The sequence below is a fragment of the Vanessa atalanta genome, chromosome 15 (assembly GCF_905147765.1).
Source record: "Vanessa atalanta chromosome 15, ilVanAtal1.2, whole genome shotgun sequence".
NCBI lineage: Eukaryota > Metazoa > Arthropoda > Insecta > Lepidoptera > Nymphalidae > Vanessa > Vanessa atalanta.
The window spans coordinates 7,523,568-7,540,844 of record NC_061885.1 but is presented as its reverse complement, the minus strand read 5'-3'; the positions used below and the strand labels follow the sequence as shown (position 1 = coordinate 7,540,844).

Sequence of the window (17,277 nt, the reverse complement as noted above, 5' to 3'; positions counted from 1 at the left end):
CGGAGCCGCGATCGTTTTCAGTGCACGTTCACAGAGCGCGCTCCGGACGCGGCCAGTGCATCGTGCCATTTTGTGTTATCGATATCGATAAAAGATTACAAATACCGATATATTTTGTCAATCAATTTATATATTTAACTGTAATTATCAATCATTGTAATGTAGGAGTAATACATTATTGGATGAGAAGTAAGTAGCAGACATTTTTCAATAACAGACCCAAATGAGAATGCTATGTAGCAGGTACAAAACGGCGTACAATTACCCACTTCGTTTGTGGGTACGTCTAATTTTATTAGTAGTAGTATTGTTATAAACCTGGACAATAATCTCTTGTACATTTTATTAAAGGTTAATTTATCTTCTACCTTATCATTTCTTGAAATAACGATATAAAAATAAACCGAATGAAATCATGGTATAAATGCCCTGGATGGTTATAAACGCTTCATTTACTTTGTTTGCAACGATAGAAGATTAATCAGACACAAACAAGCGATACGGTCGAATAGCACGAAAACACTTTATTTTATGGTGATAGTTTTATCGATAAATATACGTTCTAGCGACAAGCTCGTAACTAGTGGCGACTCGAATTAGTTAATTTGTGCAGATACGACACAATGGATGAGGAAATAATATACTCACATGTACTTATGCCTACCAGGAGATTGTAATTGGCGTAATTGGACGAATCTGGACGCACTTAATAATGTTTCATTGTCGTGATTCAAATGGCAATTCATCGTTTGTGTAAGAAGTGATTCATTAACTACCAAGGTTAATGTTTTTATTTGGGCAAACATTTTCGGGAAAGGTTGTATCTTATCGCGCTAAACGTTTTTTTTTTCTAAATTACAAATAGGTTTTAATAATTAAGAACTTACCCATTGATATCAGTGATTGTCCAGAAGTGTTTCAGGACCGCCTTTGCCAGCAAGTACCAGATCTGAGTCCATACCCAGGTAGACTTATCAATGGAATTAGTGAGGAACTCTTTTGTTTCTTCATCAGGCTGCAACTGGACGAACTTCTGCTGCAAATCTTCTGTTAATCGACTTTTATCAACGCGGTACCACTGTAACAAAATGACTTGTTTAAATTTACTAATCATAAAATCTTGAAGACTCATTTCATATTTCGATAGGAGATTTCAATGATATAATTGGCGTATAAGAAGTTGAACTACCTTTAATTACACGAAAGGATCATTGATGGTTACCAACAAAGGTTTTTATGTAGATACAGGAATGAGCAAAAAATTGTCTAATACTGTAAAGATGGATCTTGATTACCTCGGTAAATTAGTAAAGACGTTATTAATGTAACGCGCGGATCTCGGGAGCGTAATCGTAAATTGATGTTTAACAACTCACCGGCTCAGATTTTAATGAAAGTATATAAAAAGAGTAATGGAGTGCAAATAAGAGAGTGTAGTATGAAAGAACCGTGTAGCTCGTCACCCGTTGTGTGTTTAAGTCAGCCGCCGCGGCCCTACAAAGGGCAATGCGGCGGCTGTTAATTTCACGCTGCCTCGAATTAACATTTCTTTACGCCACAGAATAATAACGAATTAAAAAAACTTCTCGCCTCTACATGTACCCGTAATGACGGCGGGCGGTGAGTGAGCGGGACGCCGCGAACTCATCAGCTCGACTTAATTAATGCCCGATCTGTCTTTATATTAAAATCGAAGTCGGCAGCACAGTGGAAAAAATTGATAACACACATTGATGATGGGTACCTGAACAAATGTTCGTTTTATATGAGACTGTATTTTGTTTACGACTGCCTTCTTGTTCTTACTTAAGTATCAGACATGCATCGCAATTGTTATAAATACGTACCTAGTATTTAAGAGATATTCTTCTTAAGCTATTAGGCACTGTCTAGAGATAACCAATGTATAATTGGACAAAAGAATTACGTCTAAAAATACAAAGTACCTTATGAAAAAGTCGAGACAAATAAATATTTATTAAGGAATACTGATGGCGAATCACGTTGGTGATTATGCAATGCGCCGTCTTTACATTTAAAATAACCTGCATCGGAACTACGGGATCCGACGAGGCGAATTCTCCAGACAGAATACAAATCGTGGAAAATTTTGAATGCCGCAGTCATTGATAATAATATTCTGTTTTCAGATTATTCGTTGAACGGTGATCTAATTTTCTGTTTTTGATTTTTTTATGTAACTAGAGGATGTAAATTGATAGTCATATTAAAACAGGCCTACGTGACCTCAGCTATATGCGTCCGTCTGATGTTTGGATTTACAATGACAAAAAGTGTCAATATTATTCTAACACTGATATTCATCTTCAAGATGTAAAATAAGATGCATAACTTATATATCAATCTATTTCGGATCTGATATTCATCTATTTAATATTATCAAATTATTATTACTTTAACTAAAATTGATAGATTGACGGCGAACATTTAGTAACTTAAAATAACAAACACCTCCTTTAAATTTTAAGATCAAACACGTGCTGAAAAGTGTAGATATAGCTAACGAGATAACTGTAACTTAAAATGACTTCCGCGTTGTTGTTTTTGAGCAATATGTAGTCTTACAGGCGCCTGGCACGATTATTTATGAGACCCATGTTTAGGATTCAATTTCTGCTCGTGTAAAGCTAGGTTTGCATGAATAAAAATATATGTATTTTAAAAATCTACCTGTTAAGGAAGACAAATCGAGAATGATTTATTCAATTCGAGCTATCGAGGCCGAAAGACTTTTGTTTATTTTAAGGAGTTTATGTGGGTTACTATTTTCTCATTCTGGTCAACGGGTCAGTCAGTAAAAATAAGGTTTTAATTGTGTCTTTGTATATTTACTACAAATCAAGTTAAGCTGTCATATGCATTGAAAGCGATCATTATCCTTCGTTGACTCGTTAGCGCTCAGGTCAGCGGAGGTGCATCGATGGAACGAATGGAGGGATGCAGATCTTTTATCCAGCGGTCGTTCGCCTCTCGGCTAATGAATCAAAGACCTGTGAGCATATTGTCAATACGAAGCGAAATATTAACGTTGAATGCGTTCAACCTGCACAATGCCAGATTAATTCCCATTTAAGTGTGTGAAATAAATGGTGACGAGCGGCAATTCACCGGCAGGAGTGGCGGCTTCCAAGCTAAAGTCCGATGAATAGCCGTCAATGCTGCGGTATATTTAATGTGTCGCATATTAGCAACTAATGACTCTGTCAAGTACTGTTCGTTCTTTGTTCTTGACACAATATATGTCATTTTATTTTGTTTTTCAGCCAATTGTTTTGAATATATACACATGTGCAGCATAATACGAACAGCACCGAAGCCATAGTGAAATTTGAAACGTAACACCGATGACAATAATTTCGGGGAAAGGTAATGTTACTCGTACAATAATTTAAGTTAAAATACTTATAACCATTTATTTAGGTAGTAGATGCTATAAAAGATAGTCGGAGCTAAGTGGCGCATAGGATCTCGGTGGATTTGCCGTAAGCGGCTCGGGAGCTTGTTTGCCGGGCGCTCCATTAAAATGGGATCAGCCGTGATGCAGATTGCCTGGACGTTCAGTACGAGCTGAGGAAATTTAGGTATAAGTTTTTGTGAATCTGATTTACCATTAAGGTATGTATAAAGATGTGGAACAGAATTGGTATACTTATACTCTATAAGACAAATGAATACAGATCGAATAATTGGGTGGTTGCTTATTTTAATTACATTCTACAAAGCTTATAAATATTTATAAGCAGTGAGGTGTATTGTTGTTGTTGTATAACTTCACCAATCAATAATTTGTATAATATAATAATAAATACTAGTGAAATAAAATTCAAAAGTGTTTTGTTTCTTTGTTATAACGAGATAATCTTTAAAGGCCTGATTAGAAAGAAAAAGTTGCGTTCGATAGCCCATTTATAGCGAAAGAATGAGGACTATAACATCATACTGCGACTCATTGGGGTCAGCAGTAAAGTTTAACGCTGGAGAAATCACGCTTAGCAGCTACGTTATGTAGATATAAACTTAACAGATATGCTAACTCAATTTTAAAATAGATCCACTATGCCGATACATTGTACATAGATGGACCAAGATGTCATCACATCCTCACAAAGTTCTATTTTACGGTCGATCACGAAATAATTTGTAAAGAAATTAAGTATTCGCACAAATAAGAATCTGCAATCTTTAGTTAAGATTCACGTTTCATAACCATTGGTCCAACTCACCTCCCTAATTACATCATGTAAATTTATTCCCACCTCACATTTTGCACTTTAAATCAAGACTAGAGATCTACAGCGGTGGTATTACTAGTGCATAAATAAAGTATTGTAATAGCCTTGAGGAAATATGAACGTTTGTGAGTCTCAATTAAAGATTAAAATGACTTATAGCTTTAAAACAATTGATTTCGATTAACACTAGACAAAGCTACTAGAAGATAAACTGTACTGCACTATCTGTACTCTATAGATTATAATCGATTTATGTACTTATACATACATAGGTACATCTGCATATTGTCAAAGAATAAAAGGCAACCGACCGCGCTATCATAATTTTATTTATGTACGATAGAAGAGGCTTAGTTTAACGACGTATAATTAAGCAAGCTGGCTTTTTCATATATTTTAAGAAACATTAAATATTTCTTTGTTGCTTAAATTTATAAAATTTTTAAAAAATATAATTGTAATATGAGATAATTAAACTTAGAAATATAAATAATTTAATAAACAATCAGTCGTTGCTATGTTGGTAAGTAATTTAAAATTTTTAAACGTAGAAGTCAAGACGTGCTATTTGTGTATCTGCATTCTATGGTATCACGAGCAGCCTGAGGGCCACCGTTGCGTAATTGTTTTGAACTCGTCTTTTAATTGTTCTATCGGGGGACGGGATTTATGGGCTCACGTGACCTCGAGACACGAAGGCATTCAGATTCATTTTCACTATTATTTCCGCACGCCAGACCATGGGAATGCATCCCGACAATAGCAATTTTAATCAAAGATCACTCGTTCTTGCCCAATAGAATTAACATTTAGAATAATTGAATCCATTGTTTTTGTTTATGTAACTCTGGGTGGCCGTTACGGCACTCTGTTGTTAAATTTAATCAGTATTTTGTAATCGTGGATTCGGTAGAAAATAGTATCAACAATTTAAACGTTGTTTTCAAACATCGAACTTAGTTTAGTTGTAATTGGATATTGATGTAGTAAAAGTTGACACGTGGAGGTGTTCGGGGTGTAGCCTGAGCACCTATGAGATGCAATGTGATTTGCGCGTGGGCACGCGCTCGAAAGATTTACGAGTGTATTTAAACTGGTTTTACATTAAGCTCCAACTGAGCCGATTTGATCGTAAAATCAGCCGTTATGTCTCGAGACAATATCGTGGCTGCTTACCACCCAGGCCGAATGTTAAATTAACTCCAGGTTAACTATAGGTCAGGTTTGTGGCCGAATTGATTTCACTTTTTGCAAGATTTTATCTCCATAGCTTTATTTCAAAACGTTTATTAAGTATGGGTTTTATTGCTGCGACGATCAACGTTTAATATCTATTACTAATTTAACACAAATGTTTTAAATATACATATGTATATGCTTTGTCATAAAAAAAAAAACTGTTAAAATCTAAAAATAAGAAAAATACCTCTTTAAAATGTATACAAAAGTAACCGACGAAAGTTTTTCCAATCAATATTGGATATTGATCGAAGTCAAACAATGGTCGAAGCATATAAAGCTATTTGCATACAGTTAAATTAACTGAAGCACTTATGGAGATGTTGGAATGAAAATTATTGAGCGGTAAAGAGAGCAATTAAGCGAGCTCACGCCAAGCTGATTGTGCGGACGCGGGCGACCGCTCGCCCCATTGTCCGCTGAAATTAACAGCAGTGACAAAAAGCGGCGGCTTTTGAATCTCCGTAGACTCCGCCACGAATTAAAATAACAATAAAATTGTTTTAACTTTGCAAGACATCGAGCTGTCGGCTGCTCTTTTTGCAACCACCTAACACGTGATTAAGGACAGCTTTTATTTTTTATTTTCGTCTATCTAACACAAGAAATTAACAACTATTGTTCGTTATCGTAGCCTTATATTTCTCAGATATGCAATAAGTTTGTTTTTAACAAACATAATATTAGAAAATAAGTAACAGTGTATCTAATTTCCTAGACAGATTAAAGCTTTCTAAACACAATTCCAAAATTAAACGACTTGTGAAATACTTCAATAATTGCCGTTGTCATGATCCTAAATTGTGTGATTCCATCTTTCAAATCTATATTTATGATTTCCACGGTTCGAATTTCGAGCATCACAATATTTGGGCGTCAAGAGCCAATCGAATGGTGGTTGATTGAATTGATTTAAAAAGAAATGGAGACGGTAGAGGCGGCCTCGTCCGGCGGTATTTTTATAGCCTGTACACGTCCCAGAACGCGGTGGCGACACATTCCCGTCGAAGCTACGTTTTTGCTCGCCAAGTTTCATTAGACACCGCGCCGCGGGGAATGAGGCGTTTCCTTATAATAAATGAGTTATGCCTTTTATCAAAAAACGCTTTTTTCTATCTTAAGGCTAAAAGTTAAGACGTCAAGTAGCTTAAGACTGAATTGCATCTAGAACAATGTTGCGTGAAAGAAATTTTATTACTTTCTAAGCATACGAAGTACATACTAGAAATACCGATTTGTAATTTGGACATTTTTCCTGTAAATAAAACCGAAGTAATATCTCATTACGTTTACCGCACTTGCTCACTTAAGTTTAAATTAATCAATCACATAATGTAACTATGTATTTTTTTTTTTGCCGCATGGGTAGAATCTCATTTTTTAAACACATACATATCATCTAAGCTGCAGACTGGTTTCGTTTTTTAAACAAGATTTATATTCTGGGACTCTTAGGAAATAAAATAATCACAGCGGCGTCGATTTGCATACAATGGTAAAATAATTTTACGCGCGTTTCGCCGCGCTTAATTCTACTTTTTATTTGGCTTTTCGCATGCTATCTATGAATCAACAAGACTGGACCGACCGGACTGAGGTCTTTAAGTGTTAATTTTTTTTTACCAAATTGGAAATTATTTTGAGTCCAAAATTGGAAATTATACGAGTCGCTTTATAAAAATATGTTGAAAAAGTTTTGTTTCAAATTAGTTTAAATTATATAGGGGTATGAAAATTAAAAAAAATAAAGCGTAGTATTAATCCATTTGACATTTTGAATACATGCTTCGATGGGAAATTCCGCATGTGGCAGACGGCGTGGCGAGGTCGCGCGGTTCACGGGCACCAACAGTCGTCTTGGCGCCGTCTACGAGCACAGATGCGTACCCTGCGTGCGACGGTACATTCCGTTTCTTATAGGTACATGCTTAGTAGAAGCTTATAATCAGTAGATGTAATAAAAAACACCGCTTTTTCCTTTAACGTTATTTACATTCAGAACAAACATCGTCTGTCATAAATTCACAAAAGTGCGAGCGAAGGCCGAGTAGCAACAAAGGGGCATGACTTTTCCCGCAAAAAGATGATCCTTAATCTGATTAAATCTCCATCGCGGCGGACGTCGGACCGTGAAAGATTAATGAATATTTGTGAGAGGATTCCCGGAGCCGGGTTGGCACGTAGCACTGTCATAATCATATTAGCTGCGACCGGAGGTCGACTAGGCACGCACGCACGCACCGCTGGGCTATACTGGCTCTCTACATCGCAACGGGGGCAATACGGCACCGAGCGTGACACCTCACTTCTATTGAAACTTTACGATGTGACTACACGACAGCCGCGGTTACCGGCTTAACATTGGCCACCGGTACACTTTGGCATTTTACATTCTTAAGCCTATTCAAATATTTTACAATGAGGTACATAACTTATTACAAGTATAAAAATAGAAATTTTCACAGTTTAATTAATTCAAAAATAAATAAATACAAATATTAAATGACACTAAGCATCACATGCACATTATTAAGCTTTTTTTTTTGTTATTTTATAAGAATGGTTATTTTATAATAAATTGGTTTTGTGAAAATGCCAACTTTTTATAATATAAAGAACATAAGTGGGTAATTGTTTTCAACGCGAATTAAGCATTATTTACTTAATTAATGTTTTAGTTAAAGTTGTTTATAAAACTTCAGCATAATTCTTAAAATATGTAAGATGATATTATTAAAACTGCACAAAGCTTTATTTTATTATACACCAAATACTCAGACATGGGTACAGTTGGTTTTGCCGTAAAGGCATTTTATAAAATACTATTTTTAATACTGTTTAATTAACTAATAAATGCGGAGTATACATATATAATAAAATTTCAATTAATAAATAAAATAATACCTATAACAGCTTTCGCGGATAAAGTGTTAAGGAATTAAAAGTCTATTGCCTGTTACCTATGTACATACATATAAAAATACTAAGTGATAAATCTCAGATTTTTAAAAGCATAGTCGACATTTCGCATATTGGGAACGTAATAAACACACTCGTAAAAATATCAATTGAGGCCCTTAAGAAATTAAACGTGAGAATGTATTGTTTCGTAGAGGCGTGCAAAAAAACCTTGCTGCGTTAACCAGGTCGCAGGTCGTTTTCGACTAACTCTCAAACAAACAAAAGTGCCTTTAATAAAAACTGTATTTACGACATTCAGCTCATACTTCATTTTTAAATATTTCGATATTGAACGAGCGGTATTTGTATAAATGTTTATAATAGCATTACAATATTTTTGAGGGAGAGAAATTCATCAAGAACGGTTTTGGGATAAAATTGTCGCGAATACAGAAGTGATATTCTGTAAAAACTTAGTTCGTTTCTAACTCGTAAAATATTGAAAACCGATCAATAATGACTCGCTGTTTGGTTATTTAAATGTTATAAATTTTGTCATTATTGATAAAGTTACTGTGGCATATCTGATGACATTTCAAGTTTGTTTACTGTGGCGTTTTTCGAGATTATTCTATACACAAGTTTTATTGGTCTATGGTTACTATAATTATTTTTTTAAATAACTGAATTCCGTTTAGCTATAATTAAAAAATATCGTCAAAACATAGCAAGAAAGAGCGTTAGTTTTTACATCATTATGCTAATAACTCAAAATATTGGCATTATTATACAATCTTAATAACTGGCTGTCATTGAAAATAATGATAGGTATTTATTAATGATTTCAAAACCTTATATGGTAAAGAGTAATTAAAATATAATTATACAGCCGCAGTCAAATGAAAAAAACCTTGGCATTTGATTGAGTCCAGAGGCATGAGAGCGTGTTGTTATTAACGTTTCGAAGGCAGGTAATTAATTATTTGACATTGTTTGTGGTAGCAATAAAGGGTCCATCAATGATTCAGCGAGGCGAGCTGGCGCGTGCACCGCGAGCATTATCCGCCGTAAGACATCATAAACGGGCTACCATCATCTGGTCTTATAAAAAATTCATGCTCATCTCACATTTCGCCGCCCCTCTTAATTTCGTGAGCCTCTTCTAGCTTCGTGTAAAAACTTCGGGTGTCTTTTTATGACTTTTACTGCGGTATAATTGGGAGGGGCGAGAGCTTGCGTCCCCGAGGTGACATAAATACACCCCCCACACTCCACGCTTTCAACTACTCCGACTTAATCTCATGTAAGACTATAAGGTAAGAGATGTTTTGGCAAGTGTACGTTAATTTTGTTAAGAACTGAATAGTATTTTGGCAAGCTTCTGGTAACCGTGAAAAGTTTCAAGATTAAAAAAAGTTTTGATGATACTTTATAAAGTAAAGAAAATTCATCGAAGGTCTATTACAATGTCGTCGTTTGACTTTTAGACTTTCATAAACATAACAAAATTATTTATTAAATATTTTATTTAGACATAATTTAAATTGTATCTATTTTCTAATATTGGTAAACGAAAACCATAGCTTTCAAGAGATAGACACCAAATGCGAATTCAATTTTAAAACTAGTAGTGATGCGCTAGGCGAGGCAGGTTCGGCGTCGAATGCATGTATTTATTTGCAAATTCCGAATAGCTTTCAATATGTAGAGGTGCGACTGACTCCCGCCTGTCGATCTCTTCCAATATAGTATCCGGGGACGTCACGAAGGCGGCACTGCTATTCGAGGCGACGACGATTGGATCGAACCAATAGTTTAGGACGTAGTATGATAGATGAGCGACGCAAAAAACATAAACGTAATTGAGATTTCTATTATGAAAATTGATAGCGATCAGTTTTTTTTCTGTTTGTTTACATAATGTGAGTGGCGACAGTGCGCTATCGCGTTTCGGAAGCAACGGCGGACGTCAATTTGTATATTGTCATTATTAGACTCAGTGCGGAAAGTTTGGTTGCGTTCATCCATCATAGTGTGACGGGTGGCCGGTCCGATATCGCGCCTAATACGTATTGATTTCCCACTTAGCGTTTTTCTTGTGAATCAAGGCGCTCCACCCTTCCGTCTGATGCTTAACGAGCAGTTTGTCCTCCACTTACGATCAACTTCGTCATAACCCTGGCTAGTACGAATGCGATGATTTAACAAAGCGCGATCTGATATACTGTACACTTAATAAATGTATTTATTTTACTACTTATTAGTAAATTGCTTCTTTTTACAAACTGATTGTATTATCTAATTATTATTTGAAAAGTATTTAATAGTAGTAAGTATCTTACTTAAGATTTCAAATATTAGAAGAATACTGGCGATTGAATTGTTTTTTTATTTCGATACTTTGTCTGAGGATTTAGATTTGTCAAACACATAGGCGCAAATATTTCATCAAATTATTTAAAAATATTAAATGATAAGGAAACTATGTACGATATTATTATGCATTCTAATTGATACTATACGAACAATTTTAATACCTAATAAGAATCAGTGCCAGTTAAACTCAGTACCTCCTACCTACGACTGTAATAAAAGTTTGATAAGTCCCACGTTATCTTAACGAGTTTCACTTTAGTACTGCATCGAGAAACTTTGATTCTGATATTTCGAAAACTGTTTCAGTGATAGGAGAATAAGGAAATTTTAAATAAAAAAGCGAATGAAAATGTTACATAGGTAGTAAGTAGGCGTAAATGATATAAAAACAGAGACAAACATCTAACATAAAAATTAATATTACTTACAACACGAACACGTTATATGTGTAACGTAATAAGTTCTTAGATAGTGTACATTTATGTAAATGCTGAAGAAAAAGATTGCGTCACCAAGGTCCCCCGTGGGGGTGGAAGCGAGAACAATGGTTTCGGTTCTCACACGTGTGGAGGATTATTTGCATTCGGAAATAAAGAGAGGAATGATAAAAGAAAGGCGCGAGAGGTCCCACCGCCTCGGGGCAGGGTGTGGGAATAAGAGGGAGGGGGAGAGGCCGGGAGGTTCCGAGGGGGGAGGGGGCTCGTTACGCGAACAATGGAGAAATAATGTACAGATTGCAGTGAGCGATGCGCCCAGTGCGACTCAGGTGTCTTAGTTGTGTGCGGACATCGCGCCTCTTGTACAGGCGATATGTAATACTGACGTACCTATATATTTTTGTACCTTCGTTACATCATTATATACCGATAGTAAGGAGTTGGAGGTCTAAGATAATACAAAGCTTACATCTGAGATTCAGTCTAGCATTACTCTTTACAAAAGAATATAAATTACTTACTTACACCCAGATTTTAATGTTTTTAGATAGAATAAAATTGCTGTAAGTTATTTGTTAGATAAATAAAGGTTTCTTCGGTACTTTTACCTATCTATGGAATAATATTTATTAAATAAAAGCGTACCTAATTCAAGTAGGCTGAAACGTGAACTTTAATCATCATTTACAGAATTTAATTAAGTTTAATTTAAAATAGTTTCTACAGAGAACAATCTCGTGAAAGTTCTTTTCAATTTATTCGATTATGATTTTTGTAAGTACCGCAATTATTTTAGTATTTACGTAAGTAACGAATACCTGTAATAGTAGTAATATTTATTATTATTATTAATTTTCTTTTTTAAATCGTGGAATCCTAAGATTAAAATATTTCGGTATAGAACTCGCAGCTGTGTAGTATAATGGAGCGAGCATAATTTTTTAAGAAAATATAGAATTTAAAATCATTCTTACGAATGAAATAATTAATAAACGACTGCCGCTAGATACTCCTTAGACATACCTTAGACAAGAACAAAATTACATTGAATACAACATCTTTATCATGAGGAATTACATTGATAGCATTACACACTGTGAAAGCTGAACTAGCGAGCGTGTAGTGAGTCTAATAGGCTTCTAGCGAGGCCGAATCGTTTCGTAAAGGATGCCTTCATAGGAAGCGCAAGCAATCACAACACAATCACCCCATCCTCGCATGACACCGAAAACGTCCTCGTTCATAAGTATAAATTAAACCATTTAGAATGGTCGCCCGGCACCGACCGACCGACGATTAACGGAAACGTCTACTTAACTAATTTATCCCCGGGTAGTTTTAACAGAATGGATAGCAGTGATTACGGCTGATGGCGAAGATTGCCTGATGCGGCTGAGTTTGTGCGTACGCAATATGCACTTGAGGAAAAATTTGAATTTATAATTTTTAATACGGTTTAATAAAAAAATATTATTTATGACATTCTCACGTATGTTATAAAGTCTAAATGAAAAAAATAAAACATAATAAGATGATTATTATATGCGATTGGTGTAGCGGTCAAACTATTAGTAATGAAAACTTTAGATACACTGTTTCTAAAATTCAAAAGATTTTATTTAAACGTTTATAAAAAGAAAGCATAATTTATCATTGTAATAAATATCCTTTAGTGAACCCTATTTTATAGACTATCAGCATTATTGATCTCAAAGAACATTTATAATATGTTCGAGTTAATACAATGTCGCGAACTAGTCATAATATCGGCCACCCATTATTATGAAGCAGCTTATACGATAGTCAGATGTTTGTAATCCCGCAAGCCCGCGACATTTTAATAACATTGATCAAATAGAACAAAAGTATGTGGACCGAGCACTCGACAGAGATGAAAGTTAAAAGGGTCGCGGGGGGCTCGTGGAGGGGGGAAGGAGAGCGGGTTGAATGTCTTATTCCCTCCACAATTCAGAGGTATTTCGTGTTTTTCATACGCAAATATATCCTCGTTACCGAAGCACACGTGAGTCCCGATTGCATGTATCTACGCTACATATATAAGTTCGCCTCTATGATGGTTGTAAGTGAAAGTGTTTTCATCAATAGAATACATTTCGAACATGTTTTCATAAGAGACAACTAAATTATGAAAACCGTAAATAAGCACGTACTTTTTTATCCAAATACATTTTGAACTAAGTGTACCTTAGAGAGGTACATTCCTTTAATTAAATTATTAAATAGTTAAACAAGTCTACCAAACTTAATGTTGACTTAATCATGAATAAAATGTGTTCTGAAGGAATATAGAACCATAATACGTTACCAAAAAAGTTTATTTTTGAGAGAGTTCATCACGCAATATATTTTTTCAGACTACTTCTATAATATACATAATCATTTATATTAATCAATTAGATACCCCAGACATTATTGTATTATTACCTACATTTGAAGGTTTTTGTAATATATCACGTGACGACTAATTATATTTCTCAATATAGATAGCGTTGAGTTTTCTTTACAATTTTTTCATGAGGCTGTCTCAGTGACTTATTCCACTATTTTTAGTGACTATATTTAAAAAAATATATATAAAAAATTAATGCGGTTTTAAATTGATTTTATTAAGATAATTTGCGACATAATAATGAGTGAGTTGATTTATTAACGAAAAATAATGGATTCAAAATACCTATTAAATCTATTGTCTTGTTTGGAAGTTTGAAATACGAAAAAGCCGCCTGGTTGACTTAACTATTGTTAAGACCCTTGGACTTAAAAAGGAAAGTAATATTTAAAAAAAAACACAGTCTAAATACGTTGCTTTTAATTAAAATCAAACAAAATCTTAAGTGTTATGTTTAAGCAACGTTTAAGTGCCTTCTCTTTTTAGCTGCTTTTTAACTAGGTCCTACTATTGGGTACTCAATTTTTTTTTACTATCACATAAGGGATATAAATTGAAAACGTCATCATTCAGAGTTACTTTCATATTGTACATTCTAATATAGTAGCATAAATGGATGACTGTTATAATTTAGATGATGTTAGACACGAGTGCTCGGAATGGTTATGGTCTTGTCGTTATTTTTTATGCAATTAAATGTACTTGATAAAATATGAAATATTTGTATATTCGAAGGTGAATCAAAACGTAGTAGTATAAATATTATATACATATATAATCTTTTTGGGTGTAGTTTGATATTTGTTTTAAATATTTTCAATGACACAATATTTGTTATCACTTTCACTTGATTTCACGTAATTTGATTTTTGCCTCAGTAATGAGAAATCGGCGCAAAGAGTTGTTAAAAACCATTAAAATCTATAGAAAAGCCAGTTAAGTGCATGATACTGTAACTGTACCAGGATAAAACTGTCCAATTTTTTTTAGCTATTCAGTAGATATTCGATAATGATGACTATGCCAAGTGGGAAAAATACTCTAGAGATGGCACCTTTTTTATAAAATTAAAAAATAACTGCTCCTATAACTTAAAGGCAGTACCACGTTAGCCACAAGTGCACAAGAGGCCCGGGTTCAGGACCCCCATTCCCAGGGGGTAAGAGGAGAGGGTCTTGAGGGCAAGATGTAAAGAAAACAATTTTAAGACAAAGAAAATACTTGGGTGGTCCACGATTTTTATACTGTAAGAAGCTAACATGACCACATATTGTTGGGTGCCCTACAGGCCGGGAATAAGCCTAACACATATCAGCTCAAAGTGGGTTATTTACTTTCTTTTATCTTTAATTGGTATTATTTATACTTACAATTATTTCTAACGTCAAGCAGTAAATAAAGTAAAACAAAGACAATACAAAACAGACAAATTATATTATTATAACTAAAATAATTAACTCCAATAATAAACTCCAGCTTTGTCAAAATAATTATTAATGTAATATTAATCTTTCCGATATAAATGTCCCACTCTTAAGCAATGACTTATAAAAATATTCAGTGTAAAGACTACAATAAAATATACTTGTATGGTATAACCTTTAGTAATCGGGGTGAGGTACAGTTTTATTTGAACAGAATTAATAAAATATTTAGAATTAACTAAAGGAGAATGAAATATTGGCTACTTATTGATAACTAGGTAAAATTGGTGACAAGTTATTAATCAGGTAAAAGTTACACTTTAATGTTTTAAAATGCATATTTTTCAGAAAAAACATATGTATAATATAAGACCAAACTTGGATGTAAAATGTGGCACATGAAACAAAAAATTTTTTCTAAATCCAACAAATACTGTCAAATCTATTGTACAAAATCTTTATAAACTAATTTGACAGTACTAAGAACGCTGTAATTTCTTTCTCATGTAAAGTGTTAAAATATATAGACAATTTATTTGTCTTTGTGAATTTTTAAGCTTAGGGATGGTAATACAACGAAATAATAAAAAATATGACAGCATGGACCATTGGTTCATTTTAGGTATATAAAAGTGATTATATATTATTCAGCTATGACAATTTTTGTTTAATGTATTTTGGAGCATATGTGTTAGATTTCACTCGATGGTGAGTGACTACAACATCCTATAGACATCTGATACATGAGTGCAGGTTTAAGGTGCTAAGGCTTGCAGGTGCATTGTCGGCCTTTCAGGTAGGCTCATTTCTTTAAAGCTCCCAAGTCATTAATATTATTATTCTTATTTTAAAGCAAATAAAATTATATTTCATATTTTATTCTCAGTAAGCAAAACAAACAAAGCAAAAGTTAAGTATTTTAACAAATGTGAAAGATATTTATACAGTATGTATTTATTTTGGTGCATGAACCTAATTAGAGTATTACCTTCTTAGTGATGGCTAGTCCTTTAAAAAGGCTATTTTTGGCCGAGGTTTGTTATATCTCTATATTTCATATAAAGGTTCATTTTAAAAAAGTACAGGAACATTGATTAAATAGTTAATGAATAATATTTCATTTTTCGTATTATGATATTTTAAATTTTAATTCTAAAGTAAGCTGCCTCAACTTTTATTAAGCAATCAATGAATGTTTATTTATTTATTTATTCCTTTAAGAGGATATGAATTCACAAAAAGTATAAATCCAAAGTTACTCTTATAAATAATTTAAATATGTGCTTAATTTAATTTGTAGCCAAGAACATATTATGGTTTCATAATTTCAAAGATCATTCGCAAATCAAGCGCCTATCCAAATTATTTATATTTCATATCTGTTATCTGTATGGTAAATATCTTATTAAGTTTTCTTACCTCATGCTGATCAAACTCCTGCAGGTGGCGGTCATTTCTTTGTTTCTCATATAAAGCCCGAGCTAATGCACTTCTCGGACGATATAAACCATTTAAAGCCCAATGATTTGCCATTTCTTCATTCTCTAGTTCTTTTATTCGAGTTATTCTTGGAATTTCGTTTGTATCGTTACATTCATTTCTTAAGCAGATTTGTTGATACTCCTTTGTACAATGAGAGTAAATATCAAGTTTTGAGCAAGTGTAACAATTTTGTTGCAAGTGAACACGATACACTAATGAAAAATGTACAGTAAACCAAAAAATAAACAACATTTACTGTTGTCGTTTGATTATTGTCTAAGTACCTTTTTGATATAACCTCAATCTATATTTCTCTGATGAAACTTTATCATTTACCGCTTAGATTCTTTGAATTTTCTATAGTATTAAAGATTTGTATAGGATTTAGGGTAAAAATACATTATTTTCAATAAAAATAACGATAAACTTACAAGAAAAGGAATTTATTATGAACTGTCAGTCCGTCGACAGTGTCAATGTCAAGTTTATTTTGTTTTCAAAGTGGTAGCGTTTATGAAGAATGTTAAAAATTTAAAAGATTTGAATTTATTTTATTTATTAATAGTTAATTTTAACAAATAGTTACAATTCATTTACATTTACCTAAAGATATAATATTTCAAACACTTAAGTATCAAGACTGGTGTTGATGGAAGTAATCTTTTGTTGTCTACGTAAAATGTTTTGTATCGTTATCTTTTATAAATGCGCTAATCCTTAAAATAAATAAGTTTGTTACTTAAATAAAGCTGTTT

General features: G+C 33.6%; 1 protein-coding gene across 3 annotated transcripts in view; it reads right to left on the bottom strand.

Annotated features, from left to right (window-relative positions):
• The window catches only part of LOC125069494 (protein-L-histidine N-pros-methyltransferase), a 46,178-nt gene extending 29,192 nt beyond the window's left edge, over positions 1–16,986 (bottom strand). Inside the window, exons 1-3 of one of the 3 annotated variants that reach the window (XM_047679009.1) lie at positions 16,954–16,986; positions 16,460–16,663; positions 888–1,078 (exon numbers count right to left, since the gene is read on the bottom strand). In XM_047679009.1, the coding sequence (XP_047534965.1) occupies positions 888–1,078; positions 16,460–16,573 (305 nt within the window). In that variant the 5' untranslated portion in view covers positions 16,574–16,663; positions 16,954–16,986. Of the gene's footprint in view, positions 1–887; positions 1,079–16,459; positions 16,926–16,953 lie in introns of those variants that run through there. The other 2 variants (XM_047679008.1, XM_047679007.1) reach the window with 2 other exon arrangements.
• Positions 16,987–17,277: the final 291 nt, after the last annotated feature.